Source organism: Typopeltis vanoorti, chromosome 13 (genome assembly GCF_054136105.1).
Source record: "Typopeltis vanoorti isolate ZY-2024b chromosome 13, IOZ_Tvanoo_1.0, whole genome shotgun sequence".
Taxonomy (NCBI): domain Eukaryota; kingdom Metazoa; phylum Arthropoda; class Arachnida; order Uropygi; family Thelyphonidae; genus Typopeltis; species Typopeltis vanoorti.
Window position 1 is genome coordinate 90297620 of NC_143561.1, and position 18404 is coordinate 90316023.

Sequence of the window (18404 nt, forward strand, 5' to 3'; positions counted from 1 at the left end):
AGGAAAAACCTGCTTGCCCGTGCCAGAGATCGACTAACTCGGGAACCGGTCGAAAAAAGGCTTAGAAAAATTTCCTCTAGTCGCCGACTAGACTCGAAACCAAGACTTCCTTCGTGCGGCCAAGCGCGTTTGCAAACGCCACATCCACTGAGCTACACAGGCTATACACTTTATCAATATAATCCCAATAAAAAGTTTTTCTAGAGCTTTTTGGTCAAGAAAATTAAACGTTTTTTAACATGAATCAGCAAGAAAGTTAAAGGAGCTAAATAAATATCATGGAAAGACTTTGATAAGAATGTTAAAGATAAATGTTAAAGTGATGTAATGTTCTGAGGGTATTGGAAAAGGAATCAAGATGATAAAGATAACATAAAAACTGAATATAAAGATATTCTAGATGGAGGAATTATTTTGAAAGACTTAATGGGAATGACAAGACAGTGGTAGAAAAACATTCAATACAAATCCAGTCAAGAGTACATATTAGTATTTGGTAGAAAAAGCCATCGGAAACATATGTGCAAAAGCAGCTGAGATAGATGATAGTTAGAAATACTGAAATATGGATGTATAAAAGTTTTATACAGTTGATTCGCTATACTAAACAAACTTCCTTATAAAAAAACAAACATGCTCACTATAGTCATTTTATCTCTTCTTCACCATACAATGAATCACAACCTAAAGAAATGCAATTTTACTGCAGATATTCTCCAACAAAAAATCTCAGAAAAACATCAAAAATCCAACTCCCCCATAAAAATAACAAAAATCCTCCAAACAACATACAAACATTAATTCTTACCAAAAAAAAAAGTTTCCACATTCACTTCATCAACATCTGTGGCCTAAACAGCAATATATACAGTAAATGATGTTCACCACTAGCTACAGTCATCTAAACCAGAGTTTCTGTTCCTACCAGAACCCCCAAGTGGCTACATCAACAACCATTGTCCATCTTATTTGCTTAAAATACACATTATACAGTTCCTTCTGCCACAAGGTAGCACTTACACATTCATCAGAACTGACATTCCATGCCAGAGATTGCAAAACCTCGAATCCCTACTGATCTACTTTGGCTCAAAATTTCTCTACCAAATTTACCTGCCATTTTCATATTCACACTCTATTGTTCTCCAAACTCCATTAACCACTCTGACCTCTTCAACTATATTTTTCTCTAATGCTCAGCTTCCTACAGTCAAGATATCCCAATAGTGAGGTCATCCTTCTTGGGGACTTAAACATCCACAACTCACATTTTCTTACATTTTCCATTTTCACTAATCAAGCAGGCAGGGATACTGAGGTGTTTGCCATTAGCAGTGGCCTTTCACAGATCAATCTCCCTACCAGAATACCTGACAATCCCCTCCAATTTGTCAACACACTTGACCTCTTCCGAACAACAAGCTTCCCTTCCAAGTATACTGTGGAAACAGATCATCACAACCTAATACAAGTCTCTTTTGCTACACAAATCACCAACCAGTTCAGTTTTATGTCCTTTGGCACTACAAGGGCAAAAAAATGGGAGGTCCTGAGACTGAGGGATCCAAATGCTACAAACTTGCCTCCTTCACAAATGGTAGTTGCTGCATCTGGTCCCTTGCCAAGGCCATTGAATGCAACTTTTGCTCACCCAGATTTCCACCACTCTCATATCTGGATGATACTGTTGTTACCTTACCTAAACACAAGGCCAACTTACTAGCATCACTCTTCTCTTCCAATTTCTGTATCGATGACTTGGGTAAAGTTCCTTATACTCCACCAATAATGGCACTCTCCATGTCACCAATGGTCTTCTGCCAGAAAGAAATCTGAAGAATCCTTAATAACCTGAACACAAGCAAGGCATCTGGTCCTGATGGTATTCCACCTGTTGTTTTAAAAATTTGTGCCCTAGAACTAACACCTATTTGGTTTTGCCACTTCAGTCTACATTATTCAATTGGCATCTCCTGCATTGTGGAAACAGGTTAGCATCCTCATGTCCGTGGAGTGTTCATCCACCGACTCGTCCATAATTCGGAATTGGTGGGCCAGTGCATTGTCTTGCTGTAGGTACAGGTCTCCTGTAGGGTGCTGTAGGCACAGAAATGGGTGCACATGATTTGAGAGCAGGTCCCTGTATCGTTCGCCAGTGAGGGACGATGGTAGATGTACCAGGGGGACCCATTTCATCCCATGTAAATAGTCCCCATGCGAAGATACCACCACCACCGGTCTGAACTGTACCCTGCTGGCACGAGGGATCCATCGCTTCATGTGCTTGGCGACGCACTCATACCCTGCCATCAGCGTGTACCTCGACTCAACAGTCCAGGCGACCTTTTTCCATGCGCCGAGGTTCCAATGGCGGTGTTCCTGCGCCCATGCTAATCGTTGTGCCTTGTGATGTGCAGTGAGCAGAGGTACCCTAGTCGGGTGGTGGCTTCTGTACCCCATAGCGAGGGGATGGTTCTGGATGGTGTGGCTGCTCACCCGTCGTTGTCCATCATTGAATTGGCGAGTGATCTGCGGCACTGTGACCCATCTATCTGCTGTTACTATCCAAACTAGCCAACGGCATCCCCTGTCATTGACACATTGTACACCACAGCAGTTTTACCCGGCGGCTGTGGTTTTACCCGATTCCATGTACTCACGGTACACTCTTGACATAGTAGCCCGTGAAAAGCCCAGTGCCTGCACGACTTTGAAGATGGAGTGCCCCATACGTCTGGCTTGCGATCTGGCCACGATCGAATTTGTTGAGATCTCGAGTCTTCTCCATTCTGTGCTCAACTATTACTCAGGTGGTCAGTACAAGGTCTGACGGCATTCCCATCACATGCCACGTGGCACTGTTCCATTCACCAGGGCGACCACAGCACCATTTTGCCAACACAGCAGGTATCTCTAATTTCTGTGTGAATACGGACGTGGAATTAGATGTGTTATGGAAAAAATGCAAGAGAAATAACTCTTTCCCCCATCCAAGCTATTTAAGTCTCAGCACCAGCAATCTCAAGGGAGTGGAAAGAGATATGGTATGCCTGTTATGTAAAAAGATTCCAAGACAATGTAGCAAATTACAGACTACTTAGTATATCAAAAGTAGGTGGTTAAGGGCATTCAGGAATGAATGGAGAGGAATATGATAATTATCTTGAGGGGGGGGGGGTCAGCTCTCTCTCTCTTTTTGAAAGGATGTCTTGTCTTAACTTATTTTCTACAATAAGTAACAATTGGATAAGGGAAATGGCTATATTGTGATATTGCTAGATTTTGCAAAGACAGATAATGCACATAACCCTGTTATATAACATAGAGCAGAATGGAGATAACATGGATTAGAAAGTCACAGATGAACAGATATTGGCGAGGAGTAGTATATGTTAGATTGAATCAAAGAAAGCCAATAACCAGTGGTGTGCCACAGGACTCTGTACTTCTGCTGTTTTTGTTCAGTTTGTACATTAATGATAGTGATTTGAGAGTGAATATCCAGCTGATGAAGCTAAACTGGGGGAGAAATAGTTAGAAACTGACATGGATCTGCAGGATGATTTGAATAGATTGGCATGTGTACAAACGATAATGGTTGCCATTTTAATGTGGCCACGTGATGGGTGCAGTTGTATCAATAATTGTATCCTGCAGTACAATTGTATCAGTAAATTGATGAGGTTGGAGGTTTTGTCAGAAGCAGACAGGGCATCCAAGTTCAGAGGGCATGTCATAGAAGTGGGCAAAAATAGCTCAAAAGATTCACTGCAAATCCCTTATGCAGCTGAAGAGGATGGCATTTAGCTGATCAATGGATTCTTCCCTTAAAGACTCGCTGCAATCATTATTTCATGGATGGTCTTTCTATACACTGTTTACCAATAATTGTCTGGATACCCCTGTTATTTAAAGTTCTGGAACATTCCAGGTTTGTTAATAACATAAAAACTGGCATACAGATAGTAGGAAGCAGTATTTCACCGTAGCAGTTGAATACAGGTGGTATGGCAACACGATGTTAACTCGGCGACATTAACAGAGGTGTCATCATGGGCATTGATGGAATGTCCATATGTGCCATTGCTGCTTAAATGGAGCATCTAAAATCAACAGTTGGCAATGTGATCAACAAATGGAGGCATTCTGACATCACTAGTGCAGGAAAACACCTAGGGTGGCTGCTGATAATGATTGATAGGGACGGGAGGTTGTTAAAATGGCTGGCACGTAAAAACTGGCTACAATCAGCAGAGACCATCTGAGTTTTCCAGAGCTCCAATAACACTATGATGAGCACTAGTACTGTATGAAAAGAACTCCATTTGCTGGGTTTCCACAGAGGAGCAGTGGCACACAAGCTGTACATTACAACAATGAACAAGGCGGCTCTTCTGGCCTGGTGTAAAGAGCATGTGAACTAGACAATTGACCAGTGGAAAATGGTACTCTGAAACGATGAATCAAGGTTCACCTGTTTTCAATCTGATGGCAGGGTGTGGATGTGGAGACAGCCAGTGAATACTTGTTACCACAGTGTGTTGTACCCACATTAAAGTTTGGTGGTGGAGGAGTAATGGTGTAGGGTGCATTCAGCTGGTTTGGAGTGGGACCAGTGGTTGTTGTCCATGGTTCCACGAAGGCAGCTCAGTACCTTGATATTCTGGATAATCAGGTGATGCCTACACCGTGGAGTTTTTATGGAATGGGCCCGTGTCCTGACCACAACCATGTCAAAGTAATTGGAACAGTGATTGAGGTCCAGAGCAGCATGTCTTCGATCTCTTGCTATTAGTGCTGCTTTCATAGGGGAATGAAGAAAAATTCAACCTGATGTGTGCTGCACATTGGTGGAAAGCCTCCCTTAAAAGGTGCAGGAGATGTTCAAAGCCAACGAACAAGGCGGCTCTTCTGTGAACATACCCAATATTAGAGTTCACCTGCTGGTATCAGTTGTAAATTGCTAAAGTGTCTGGACAATTATTGGTAGTTGAAAGTTTATTTTTCACTTGGTTAGACTATAATAAATTTAGTTTAATCCTTTATCCAAGTGTGAGCAAACAAAGTTTGCGCTTGAAAGTATCTTCAGGACTGAGGTAAGATGGTACAACACCAGGCAACTCGTTGCAAAGGTGGAGCAAGCTAACATCACTCCCATCTCAGTATCTCCCATAATGCAAAGCACATCTCCTTGCAGATATGTATAATGTTATGCATTAAGGGAAGGACCACTACCCAGACTAGTTTCGACCTTTATTGAGGTCTCTTCAGTGGGAGCCAGGCCCAAGTGGAGACACCAGGCATTAGCATTAGCGACATCTTTCTCTAAATCTCTGGATTTAGAGAAAGATGTTGAAAGTTTATTTTTCACTTGGTTAGTGAAACTTTATCCAAGTGTTTGCTCACACTTGGATAAAGGATTAAACTAAATTTATTATAGTCTAACCAAGTGAAAAATAAACTTTCAACATCTTTCTCTAAATCCAGAGTAATTTAATAAAAAGGTGGCACACCGTTTGGCAACTCCTATGGGTAGAGATGACCTTGCTAATGCTTCTGCCTGGTATCTCCACTTGGGCCTGGCTCCCACCGAAGAGACCTCAATAAAGGTTGAAACTAGTCTGGGTAGTGGCCCTTCCCTTAATGCATAACATTATACATATCCGCAAGGAGACGTGTTTTGCATTATGGGAGATACTGAGATAGGAGTGATGTTAGCTTGCTCCACCTTTGCAACGAGTTGCCTGGTATAGTACCATCTTACCTCAGTCCTGAAGATACTTTCAGGTGCAAACTTTGTTTGCTCACATTTGGATAAAAGATTAAACTAAATTTATTATAATTATTGGTAGATAGTGCATATGTCCCATACAAGGGAGGTTTCAAAACCTGTAGTACATTAATACCATATGTGGACAATATTTAAGAGGCAGCAGATGAGTTATACCATCAAAAATATAATGAAGTATGGAAAGCAGCAAGATCTGATAACGCCAAATGGTTGGAGGACCAGTGCAAAGACATTGAATACTACCGTGGAGAACATAAAACTAGAGATCTACAAACTTATAAGAAATGTCAATAGGAACTGGCAAACAAGATCAGTAGCAGTCAAGGATGAAAATGGTAAAGTATTGATGGACAAGACAGAAATCATACACAGATGGACAAGATATTGCAGCAAACTATATAAAAAATCAACTAAATGATACTGCAACAGAAGTAATCAAAGAACTGAAAGCAATCTCTCCACCAGCAGAGATCTTTGAAAATGACATCTTGGAAGAGGAGGTGAATAAGGCTATAAAACATCTCAAGAATAACAAGAGTCCTGGAGATGACAACATAATAGGCGAGATGCTAAAACATGGGGGAGAATCAGTTGTAAAAGAAATGCGTAAGCTGTGTAATGAAATATGGAGATCAGAGTATGCCCCGAAGAGTGGAAAAAATCGATCTTGGTTGTTGTTCATAAGAAAGGCAGTGCTTTAGAATGCACCAATTACAGAACTGTTGCATTAATGAGTTATCTTGGCAAAGTGCTGATGAAAATACTAACAGAACGCCTGGAGGGGCATATGGAGGCACATCTTCCAGATGAGTAAGCTGGATTTCGACAAGATCGAGTATTACACAAATACTCGCACTAAGACTGATAGCAGAGAAAGCTCGAAGAAAGAACAGAAAGATATATTGCTGTTTCGTGGACTTCCAAAAAGCATTTGATGATATTGACCAAAATATAACATGGGCTGTCTTGGAATCTTATGGTGTGGACAATAAATTGATCCGCCTGCTGAAAGATATGAACAGCCAAGCACAAGCAAAAATCAGAATAGCAGGTGAGACTGGAGATTGGTTTGCCACAAGACAAGGGAACCCAATATCACCAGTCATCTTCATCACACATCTGGGAAGAACGCTAGACAAGATTAAAGAAGAAGGTGGAGACATTTCAATAAATGGCATGAGAATAAACTACCTCTGCTTTGCAGATGACATCATCGTGATTGAAGAAGACGCAGCAAGGCTGGAACAGACATTGCAAACACTGTACACAGAAGGAAAAAGATATGGACTAAATGTCAACTTTGAAAAAACTAAAACAATGATATTTGGATAACAGGAGTTACTGAACAGAGTTATGATAGACAGATTTCAACTGGAAAATGTGGAACACTTCACATATCTTGGATGCCACATGACGCATCACTTGGACCCCAAAAAAGAGATAAAAATTAGAATAGTCAGAGCAACAACCATTTTAAAAGCCATGGACAAAATATGGAAGAGCCGAGCTATAAAGATGCAAACTAAACTGCGCATTGTAGAAACCTGTATCTTCAGCAGCATGATCTATGGATGTGAGGCCTGGGTACTCCTGAGAGAATCTGAAAGGAGGTTATTGGCATTTGAGAGGAAGTGCTATAGAAAGATCTTGAGAATAAGCTGGATACAGAAAGTGAACAATGAGGAAATCTACAGACGAATACAACCAAAAGAAAACCTGATCCAGAAAATAATCAGAAGGAAACTACGTCTATTTGGCCATATGTAGAATGAATGATGAGAGAAAATTAAAAATGTTGCTGTTTGGAATGATTGAAGGAAAGAACAAAAGAGGAAGACCAAACAGAGAATGGGGCGATGACATCGTCAAATGGTGCGGAAACTCTGTACACAAACTGAGTCATCTTGCACAAAATAGAATGCAATGGAAGAATCATATCAAGATGGCAGCAGACACCTACGGGCACTGGACCCATGGTTGTTGATGATGAGATTTAAGAGAGAAGGAATCTGTTCATATTCTTTTTTGAACAAATATAAGTTGTCTTTGGGAATGGGAAACACTTTGAAGGAACAGTCTTAGAAAATATAGGCAAATGAATGAAACTACAAGAAAAGCCACTTCATTGGATTAGCAGTTGAACTGAAATGGTTATTGAGCAGTTGCTGCTTATATTAAAATTAGCCATAGAAAAGAAGAAACTGACCATCTATACAACAGTGGTTGCAGTGAGTCTTTGAGAGAAGAATCCTTTGATCACATAAATGTCCCCTCCTCAACTGATGTATAATGAGATTCCCAATGGCAAAAACATTACTCTAAGTTTAGGTAGATTTTAGATTTTTATATAAAATTAGTAACTAGGCAGGTGAAAAATAACTTGAGGGAAAAGAACATGCTTTTATTGGAAGCTGAAGCTACGGATGTGCTTGTGTGAAGGAAAGGATAATGGTTAGAAGAGCTCTAGCAAACTCAGTATGACCAGAAGTAATGGAAGATGAATTATGATCTTTTTTTGTGAGAAACAAAGATGACTGTGTTTGGAAGCATTGAAAGTGACCAGATTGTCTTTGTCCTATTTGGGGAGTTATATGGAAATCAAAGTTTAAGATACCATTTGCAGAAAATCTTGAGGCTTGGAAGTTGAGCACTATAAGGTTTGTCAAATGATTAAATGAATTCATAATTTTATATGGTATTCCAGTTGGTGAATTTACAAACAAATGATGCATTTAACATTTTGACATACTGTCCTTTTTTGTCTGGGCTCTGCTGATCAACCAAAATGGTATGGTATATGCAGAATGTTGGTGATAAATACCTACAATGTGTTCTCAATTTGATTTCCTGCTCTAGAAACATTTTATACTTTCCTCTTGCACTTCAGTTGTCAACATCCAGGAATTAATTTTGTTATGGAAAAAGAGAATAGTCTTTCTAAACACTTCAACATATTTTTCAAATGGTAATCTTTCTTTTTCAGTATGAAGAAAACTTACTCACACTGGCATATCATTAAAAACTTTGCCATCAGTTTTCCCCCCCCCCCCCCAGTATTATCATATTATTAAAACTAACAGTAATGCAATCACTGTCTAGAGTATTCACAAAAAAAGAGCTTCAAGCTCTACTCAAGACTGGTCGTCTCTTTCCCTTCCCTAAGGATAAACCCCTTTCTCTTGTTCCTGCAGGTTGAAAGATCATTCAACCTCTTTTGGAAGGAACATAAAAATACACTTGTAATCATGACTATTTATACAATCAGGTCTAGTAGACAATATCTTGGATATCACACACATAAATAAAATACTGGGAAAGAATCACTTTGCTTCAGCACATTAAGTTCAAATATGAGAGGCCTTTTTAGAATCTGCAGCTTCTCTTAAAAACCACCCTACTTTAAATAATTATGGATGTGCCAAGCTTCCCAAAATATGGAAAACAGTAATTCTTAGACATCCTGAGGTTACTTTATGTCATTGTGTGTTTGTTAGAATTTATTTTGTACCTTTACTGTGGCAGAAACAAAATGTTCAGAGTATTGGTTGTTTAGTAATTTATTCCATGAAAATATCTAACATAAGTTTTAATTAGCACCTAAACATTCACACATGAGTGGTAAATACTTGTCCATAATTACTACCAAAGAGGAAGTTTTTAAGTAGGAAAGAAAAAACTAAGCTATTTATGGTGATGGAGCAGATCTACTTTTATTGTTTTCAAATATCTTTATAAATTGATAATTTTTGACATTCTACATATAAATTTGCTTTGAGCTATGCTGACCTCTGCATTTCCCAGAGATTAGTTTTCTCACTATCCCAATTCAAATTTAAACATGTATAGATACTGAACATTTCTCTTAATCCTCTTTGACTTCTCAGATTTACTCCATGCACTCACAAACTGCATAGTTTTTGCCTTGCACCTCAGCTATGCCATTCATAATATATTTTCATCTTCTCAACTTGTCACTAGCACTATTATTTATATATATATAAATAAGTAATTATCTTATCAACTCGTCACTATCACTATTACTTATTTATTTATATATATATATATATATATATAAATAAGTAAATGGTAGACAACATGTTACCATTTACTTATCTACATTGTTAAATATTTGCTTGTTGCAACAATATCCTCAGATCTCTTTCAATATGCTCAAATTCCTTTGAATTCCTAACTGGCATAATAGAGCTCCTTTGTCTTCATAATCTTCAAATGATAAAGCTTTTTTTTATAATTTATTTTTATTTTAAATTATTCCATGATATCTGGAAACTTCTGATTTCTGATGTTATAACCAACAAAACCAAATGCAATTTTAAATCAAATGAAGTTTATTTTTATTCAAAGTTTTCTTGAATAAAAATTAACTTAATTTTTATGAATCTTGAATAAGATTCATAAAAATTTCTCATGTGTACTTTATACATGATCTACAGCTTATCTGCAGGGTGGAGAATATGTGAAAACAGATTTTATAATGGTTAAGAATAATTAAAGACTGAAACTTTGATGCACTTCAAGAATGGTATGATTCATATTGATTATTGATGTTTTAATATAATTCATGGAGGAAAAAAATTGAGCTCATTGCTTAAGTTTGAATGACTTACAATTTTATAGTCAACAGGCACCTCATTTAATGTCACTAATACATTTCTGTTGTTTCAATTTGATGATGAAGACTTTATCATATCTGGCATTATGTGCCAGATATGATAAAGATTGCTTGTAAAAATGCTATTGCATAAATCTAGTTTTGGAAATAAATGCCACTTTAAATAAAATTTACTTGATTGTTATGAACAGTTTATCATGAAGAGAGTTGCAATAGGGACACTTTTGATTATAGCATGAAAAGTAATGATTCGATTATTTATTCTGATTTACCAGGAAATATTTAACTCGTATCTTTCACCATATTTTAAGGCATCAAGCATATTGGTACATCACATGAAATTGACTAATTCCAGCAAGGAGCTTAAACTTGAGATATTAAGTACTACAAGTTATTACAAGTATTATAAATATTAAGGTATATAGACTCCTAGCAATTTATCACCGCTGCCAAATGGTGATAAAATCCCATCTTTCATGTGAGAAACGTTTTAGTGTCTTTTCTGGCTTAAGCTAACTTAGATGAACATAGAGTGAGGGCAGATTTTTTTCCTTCTGTTGGGAAGTGCACTTGACAAGTTAATCCTGTGGAGATGAGATTTTATATAATAAGTCACTATACCTAATACTTTGAGTGGAAAGGGGGGGAGGGAGATAGTTCCATTGCATAAAGATACATAAAGATACAATACTCTAGCGGGAAGCATGGTTTTGTAAAGGGCATGTCTTGTCTTAGTAATTTATTCAAATTTTATAATATGGGATAAAAGAAATGGCTACACCATAATACTGTTGGATTTTGCAAAGGAATTTGACAGAATACCACATGGGAAACTATTACTAAAGTTAGAGCAAATGAGAATGGATATGTAGCATGAGAGTGCCTAGTGGAGTATCTCAGAGTTCTGTACTGAAACACTGCTCTTTAATTTGTATATCAATGATGTAGGGAAATATTTTTGGGGGGAGGTAGGGGGAATTCAGTTGTTTGCTGATGATGCAAAACTGGAGAGGGAAATAGTTGATAAAGGTGATGTAGATATCCAGCATTATGATTTGAATAAATTGGCATTGTGGACAAAGGATAATAATTGTAATATCACATTACAAAACATAAAATTATGCACATTGTGTTGAAAAGATTTTGTTGAAAAACATGCTAACAAGTAAAGATGGGGGGAGTTATTATTCCTCTTTATAAGGCTATGATTTGGCTGCATCTTGACTACTGTGCACAGATTTGGTTACCTGGGTTTATTGAGGCTCAAGAGGCAGTAGAAGAGGATTCAGAGATGAGTAACTGAACTGGTGACAAGTCTGTGAAATGCTCTCTATGAGGACAGGTTGAGTGTGTGGGTTACATTAGTTGATAGGCAGAAAAGAGGGGGACCTGATAGAAACTTATAACATATTAAAAGGGTTTTATAAAATTGACTCAGAGGAAATTTTTCATTATATGACAAATAGAGAACTAGGGGTCATTCCTGGAAATTCTGTAAGAGTATGGTTAGTAAGGTATGTGGTGTAGATTTTTTTCTTGGAGAGTAGTGAATGAGTGGAATGGATTATCAGAATTAGTTGAGTGCCCTGACAGTAAATGAGTTGTTTAAAGAGAGGTATAATAGGTTTTGTGCATGTAATGGTTAGTGTGGGTCTCCCATGATCAGTCGCTAACTTCATGGAGATGTCATTTAACAATAAAGATAAACACGAATCTTTGGAACATGACGTGCAGGGTTGTTGAAATTGAAATTATGTAAATATTTGAATACATTTGCAATGTGCCATTAGAAATTCTGTATAATCTTATAAGATTTACTATTTAAATATTAAGTATTATTTCTGTATATTTATTAAGAAATTTTGTTTTCCTGTTTCAGGAAAAGAAGAATCATCTGCAACAGGAAAATAGTATCCTTGCTGAAAAGATTCATATTCTTGAAGAACAGCTAAAAGCTGCAGTTGGTGATAATGAACATACAAAAAAAGAGTTACAGACACAAGTGAAATGCTTAGAAACTGAAAACAAACATCTTTCACATATGATGAATCTTAATGATAAAGAAAAATCTGAATTGTACGAAAGTAAATCAAATTTGGAATTAAAAAACAAAGATTTAGAAATAAGACTAGTGAACAGTGATAGCAGAATCAATTCATTGCAGCATGAGTTGCATATGAACTTTCAATTGAAATCAGAAATTGAGATGCAGTGTCATCAGTATAAAATTAAACTCCAAGAGATACAAAAAGAGCTTGAAAGCATTCAAGGAGTTTGCTCTTCCATTAGCATTAAAAAAAAGGAAGTAGAATGTGAATATGAAGAGCACCTGTCAAGATGTTTTACAGAAAAGAATTCTCTCAAACTCGTAATTACTGAAAAACAGCAAATTTTAAGTGATTTAGAAAAGGAAAAAGGACAGTTTGAAGCAGATGCAAAAGAAAAAATCTTACACTTTCACCACCAGATAGCTGAAAAAAGTCAACAACTTGATGTTACCACTAAAGAGCTCAGTGAATTGAAAAGTACAATTCACTGTTTAAAACAACAGAATGATGCTGACATAGGAAAACTGATTGATGAAAAGAATTCTATTGAAAATAAATTATCAAAAAGTTTTGGTGAACTACAAAAAGTGAAAAATGAAAAGATAAACAATAGTGAAAAGCTTGCAGCAGTAGTTAATGACAACTGGATTCTGAATAAGAAATTAGAAACTTTGCAAATGGATATTAATAATAACTCTGTACTTCTGAATGAAAAGGAAGATATTATTAAAGAGTTAATAGCAAAAAATGAAGTACTATCTATAGAAAATGAGAACATTCAGAAGAAATGTGATAACAAGGTAATGAAAATTGAAGAAATGGCATCACAGTGTGAAACTTTAAAGAATGAATGTGATAATAGACTTTCTCAGCTTAAGTTCGACAATGAAGCTAAAATCAGTTCTATGCAGAAAGAATTAGAATCTCTACAGAAAGAACAAGAATGTGTGTTTAGCAAACTTGATTTATCTGAGAAAAAAAATGCTGAGCTTAAAGATCTCAACTTAAAACTTGAAAGGATAAGCAGCCTGCAAAAGGAGAAATATGAAACAGCTAAGGAAACAATAATGTCATTGGAACAGAGAATCAGTAGTTTATTTCAGGAAAAAGACCATGTCCAGATAGAAATTGAGAATCTCAGAATTAAAACCAAAACCCTTGAGAAAAATAGTCAAGCTAAGGAACTCATTTACAAAGATCTTCAAAAGGAATGCGATAGTATTAAACAAAATTATAGCAAACATCTTGCTTTATGTGAATCTGAAAAAAAAATTGTGCAGAATGAAGTTTTAGAACTGAAAAACGAAATTGGAACTGTTACACTAGAGAAAGAGCATGCACAGAAATGTGTATCAGAACTTCAAAAACAGGTCACTGAGAAAACAGCTATGCTGGATTCTTGTGTAAAAACTATAGCAGAATATGAAAGTAAACTCGACTCATGTAAAAAAGAATATAGTAATAATATTGAAATTTTGCAGAAAGAGAAGAAATTCCTTGGAGAACAAATGGAAAAGACAACAGAGAAGCTCCTAACTTGTACAGAAGAAATCAACAATTGCAAAAATCAGTTGGTCACTATGAAACATTTAGAGAAAGAGAATAAAAATTATGCAGAACAAATATCAAAAACAGAAGAGAATTTGAGAAATGCACAGGAAAAAATCTCTGAACAATCAAGTATTCTTGAGAAGCTATTGGAAGAAAAAAAATGCACATCATCTGAATTAATATCACTTAAAACCAGGTGTGATCAGCTCATAAGATACCAGAATCAAATAACTTTGGATAAAGATCAGTTGGAGCAAACCTATAAACAGAAGATTTGTGATATGCGGGTAAGTTGCCAGGAAGATATAAATAACTATACACATAAAATCAAATTGCTGGATGAGGAAAAAACTTCCCTTCAGAATGACAATACAGAACTAGGACAGAAACTGAGACAGCTAAATGAAAAAATGATTTCATTAGAGCAGCACATAAATGACCAAATGAAAGATAAAGAAAAGCTTGGTGGTAAGGTTGAGACATATCAAAACACCATATCTGATCTCCAGATAAGTTTAAATAAAGTTACACTTCAGAATCAGTTATTGTTACAATCTAAGGATCTTTTTCAAAAAAATCATGAAGATTCTTGCTCAGAATATCAAAAAAAAATTGAAAAATTGAAGTCACAGCTCTTTGAAGCAGAAAAGATATTTATGATTCAAGCCGAAGAACATACAAAATTAAAAGCAACTTTGCACCATGTTCAAAGTCTCAGTGAATCTGAAATACAAGCTATTCAATCAGAATTAGACAATCTAAAAAATAAATATGAAAATTTACTTGCCAATCATGAAAAATCATTGACATTAGCTGTTGAATATAAAAATGATTTTGAAGTACAAATTGCAAATATGGAGAGAGAGCATAATGAAGAGGTCTTAAAGGTAGAAAAATTCGAATTTGAAAATCAGAAATTGTTAGATATGTATGAAGATATTGACCGAAATTTAAAATCAGCCATTGAATCCAAGGCAGCCATGGAAAAAGAATATTTTATGTGTGTTGAAGAAAAAGAAAGAGATAAAGAACAGTTAACCAAAAAAATTGAGGTACTGGAAGATAATTTAAATAAGCTTCATCAGTATGAAGCTGATATTGCCAAATTAAATACAACTTTAACTGCACTTAGAGAAGAAAGTGATGTAACAGCTACAAACCACATTTTAGAGATGAACAACTTGAAAAAAGAACTGCAAGAACAAATATCAATAACAAATGATTTACTAAATGATAAGCAAGTTCTCACAAAAGAACTGCAAGTTGTAAAACAGAAACACTTAGATCTGGAAGTAGAATTAAGAGATAGATGCAGCACTTCACAAGAAATCATTACATCATTAGAACATAAATTATCAAAGATAGATTCAGATTTACAGATAGCAACTAATGATAATGAGAAACTTGTTCAAGATATCCAGTTACTAAAAAGTGAGAAAGCTTGCAATTATGAGCAAATTGAGAAGCTGAAATGCGAAATCAAGGAACATAAAGAAAATGAGAATTGTTTGCGAAGTGAAATGGAAAGCATAAAAATTGAATGTATCAATGAAGTGTCTTCATATGAAAATAAAAATAATGTCCTTGAATCTGATAAATTAAAGCTTGAAGCAAAAATTAAAGTATTAAATGATGAGAAGAAGCTATTAAAAGCAGAATGTCAGGTAAGGAAACTAAAATATTATAATTCATCTTATAAAGCTTATTTCATCTAAAATGGATAGAATTCTGTGAACAAAAAAAAGTTTAATATTTGATAAACATTAGGAACAGTTTACAATAAACATTTACCTAACAATGCTCTACTTTCAGCATCTCAAACACATGGTAAACATGGTGATGTTGAACTGATAGTGTTAAATGCAGGGAAAGGCTTATATGTTGTCAGTACATGTTAAAAATTTTGTTTGAGATTCTGTTCACCTAAAAAGTATTCTAGAAAACCATATCTTAAAAGGCTCAGACATAATGATTAGTTTTGATATTATTTCACTTGCAAATGTACCATTAATTGAAACCCTTGATTTACTCAAGTCACATTTCTCCCCAGATATATTTGAACTATTTAAATGAACATTACATACAGACCATTTTGCATTGAAAGGGAAGATATACAAACAGCTAGATGGGATAGCAATGGACTCCACATTTCTCTCCCTTTTAGCCAATTTCAACATAGAACACTTGGAAAAGCTATCTATGAATACATCTGCTCTCAAACCAGTGGTTTGGTTATGCTATGCTGATTTGTATGCTATTTGGCCACATGGTCCAGATACATTGGATACATTTTTAGTGTATTTAAATGGCCAGTACCCTAAAATCCACTTCACAATGAAACAGGAAGCTAATGACTCTCTGTCCTTTCTGGATACACTAATCACACGGCTTCCAGATGTTCCTTATCTTTTTTTGTTTATAGAAAACCCATACATAGAGATATTTACACAAACAGTCATACAATCATCCATCTCAACAGTATGGTATCCTAAAAACTCTAATTCACAGAGATATCTGTTCCAATGAAAATGCTCTTACTGCTGAACTCGTTCACTTGTATCACACTTTCTTAGCCAGTTGCTGTAATCAGTATTTACTTTACATGACTCAGTGGCTTTCACAGGCACTTAAGTCCCCATAGCCTTCCAGGTACCCTTGGATTTCCTAACCGTAATACGAGTAAAAGGCAGTTACCCCTATGCCTCCAAGTATTATTGTCTGCATGTTGTGTGTTCTACTGACCAGTTTGCCTGTTCTGAGGGATGAAAAACAAGTTTCCAGGATTAAAAATCCTCTACCTCCATATGAGACCGGCTAATGCACCTTTAGTTGAAAGCGAACAAATAAAGGTGCCTCACGTCATGGGTGGGAATCTAACCCAGGTCTTTCTGACAAAAGAGCTGCTTCTATACCGACTGAGCTATGCCGGGTCCTAATCCCCATAGAATAGAAAAAATACCAAATGCTCTGTAGAAATGCCTTCCATTGCCTATCACACAAAGACCACAACAAAACTGTTATCATTCCATACATCCAAGGCATATCTGAAAAGATATCTAGATGAGTGCTTAATAAATATCATCTACACACCATATTTAAATCATATGTCAAATTGGCAACTCTTATCCATTTACTTCAGGACAAATTCTCTTTATCACATCCGTGAGTTGAAGTGCACTGTTCTTGTGACCTGAGTTGCTATGGACAGACAGGAAGAACTGTTAACATCTGCCTAGTGAACATAAAAAAATATCATAAGAAAGGTTCTGGTAATTGGACCACATGTTTGTTAAGATAAATAACAATAAAAAACAAACCCGACAAGTTTCATAAATCGTTTTGAGTTACATCTTCAGGGGTCACAGGTAACTAAAAGCTTGAACACAAGAAATGAGAAATTACTCAAAATAGTTCATTCTATACAGTTGTGGCCATCTAACTGTTCATTAAATTAAATACAGTGGAACCTCGGTTTTGTCAAACGCCTCTGTTCTCGAACAATTCGGTTCCTGAACATATTTTCCAAACAGAATTTCGGTTCCCGAACTGGCAAATGGCAACCACATGCTCCATGTGCTGAGCTGTAAAGCAGGAAAGCGTCAGTTACGTGGCAGCTTTTGTTCAGTGCAGACACCTGCCCGAATTTGCAGTGAGTTTTGTTATTTTTCTTTGTGTTTTGTTATTTTTTTTTCATAAATTATTATTAATTAAGCTACCATGGGGCCGCAGAAGAATAGTGATAGCAGCAAAGCGAAAACAAAAGTTGTTAGAACCACGATAGAGATGAAAAAAGAAATCACATCCAAACATGAAAATGGGGTTCGTGTCTCGGATCTTGCTATGCAGTTCAGTATGGTGAAATCAGTGATCTGTACAGTACTCAAAAATAAAGAGGTGATCAATTTTCGCCTATATTTTATCTATTTATTGTGTTTATTCTTTTTATGTAAGATTTTATGCATTTCATTATGTTTGTATACGATCTTATTCATGAAGTACTGTTGTAAAGGTTTAAATAAACAATTATCTGGGGGGTTCGGGAACAGATTAATCCATTTTACATTGATTCTTATGGAAAAATTGTTTTAGCTTTCGATCAATTCGGTTTCCAAACAGCCTTCGGGAACGAATTAAGTTCGACAACCGAGGTTCCACTGTATATGAATGCAGATTCAGTGCAATGCTAAGTTTGAACAATGCTGGACTGTCACGTTCACATTGTCCGAGATCTGACTTGAGTATATTTTTTATCAATGCTGAACAAACTTGGTTAGAATTAGGCCCTGGTTTTTATTGTATTTCGTTGGAATTCTAAGCCTGTTTGCAGCTTCTTTAAATTTCCTTATGTAACAATTTTTTTCAATGCAAGACATGTTTGTTT

At 36.1% G+C, this 18404-nt stretch overlaps 1 protein-coding gene across 3 annotated transcripts in view; it reads left to right on the top strand.

Annotated features, from left to right (window-relative positions):
- Window positions 1–18404, top strand: part of LOC150100355 (uncharacterized) — a 358520-nt gene that overhangs the window by 162505 nt on the left and 177611 nt on the right. For all 3 annotated transcript variants that reach the window (XR_016549227.1, XM_090402349.1, XM_090402350.1), the window contains exon 11: window positions 12304–15687. Coding sequence is in view for 2 of the 3 variants with exons in the window: in XM_090402349.1 (XP_090258475.1) it covers window positions 12304–15687 (3384 nt within the window). In the remaining variant the exon portion in view is untranslated. The remainder of the gene's footprint in view (window positions 1–12303; window positions 15688–18404) is intronic.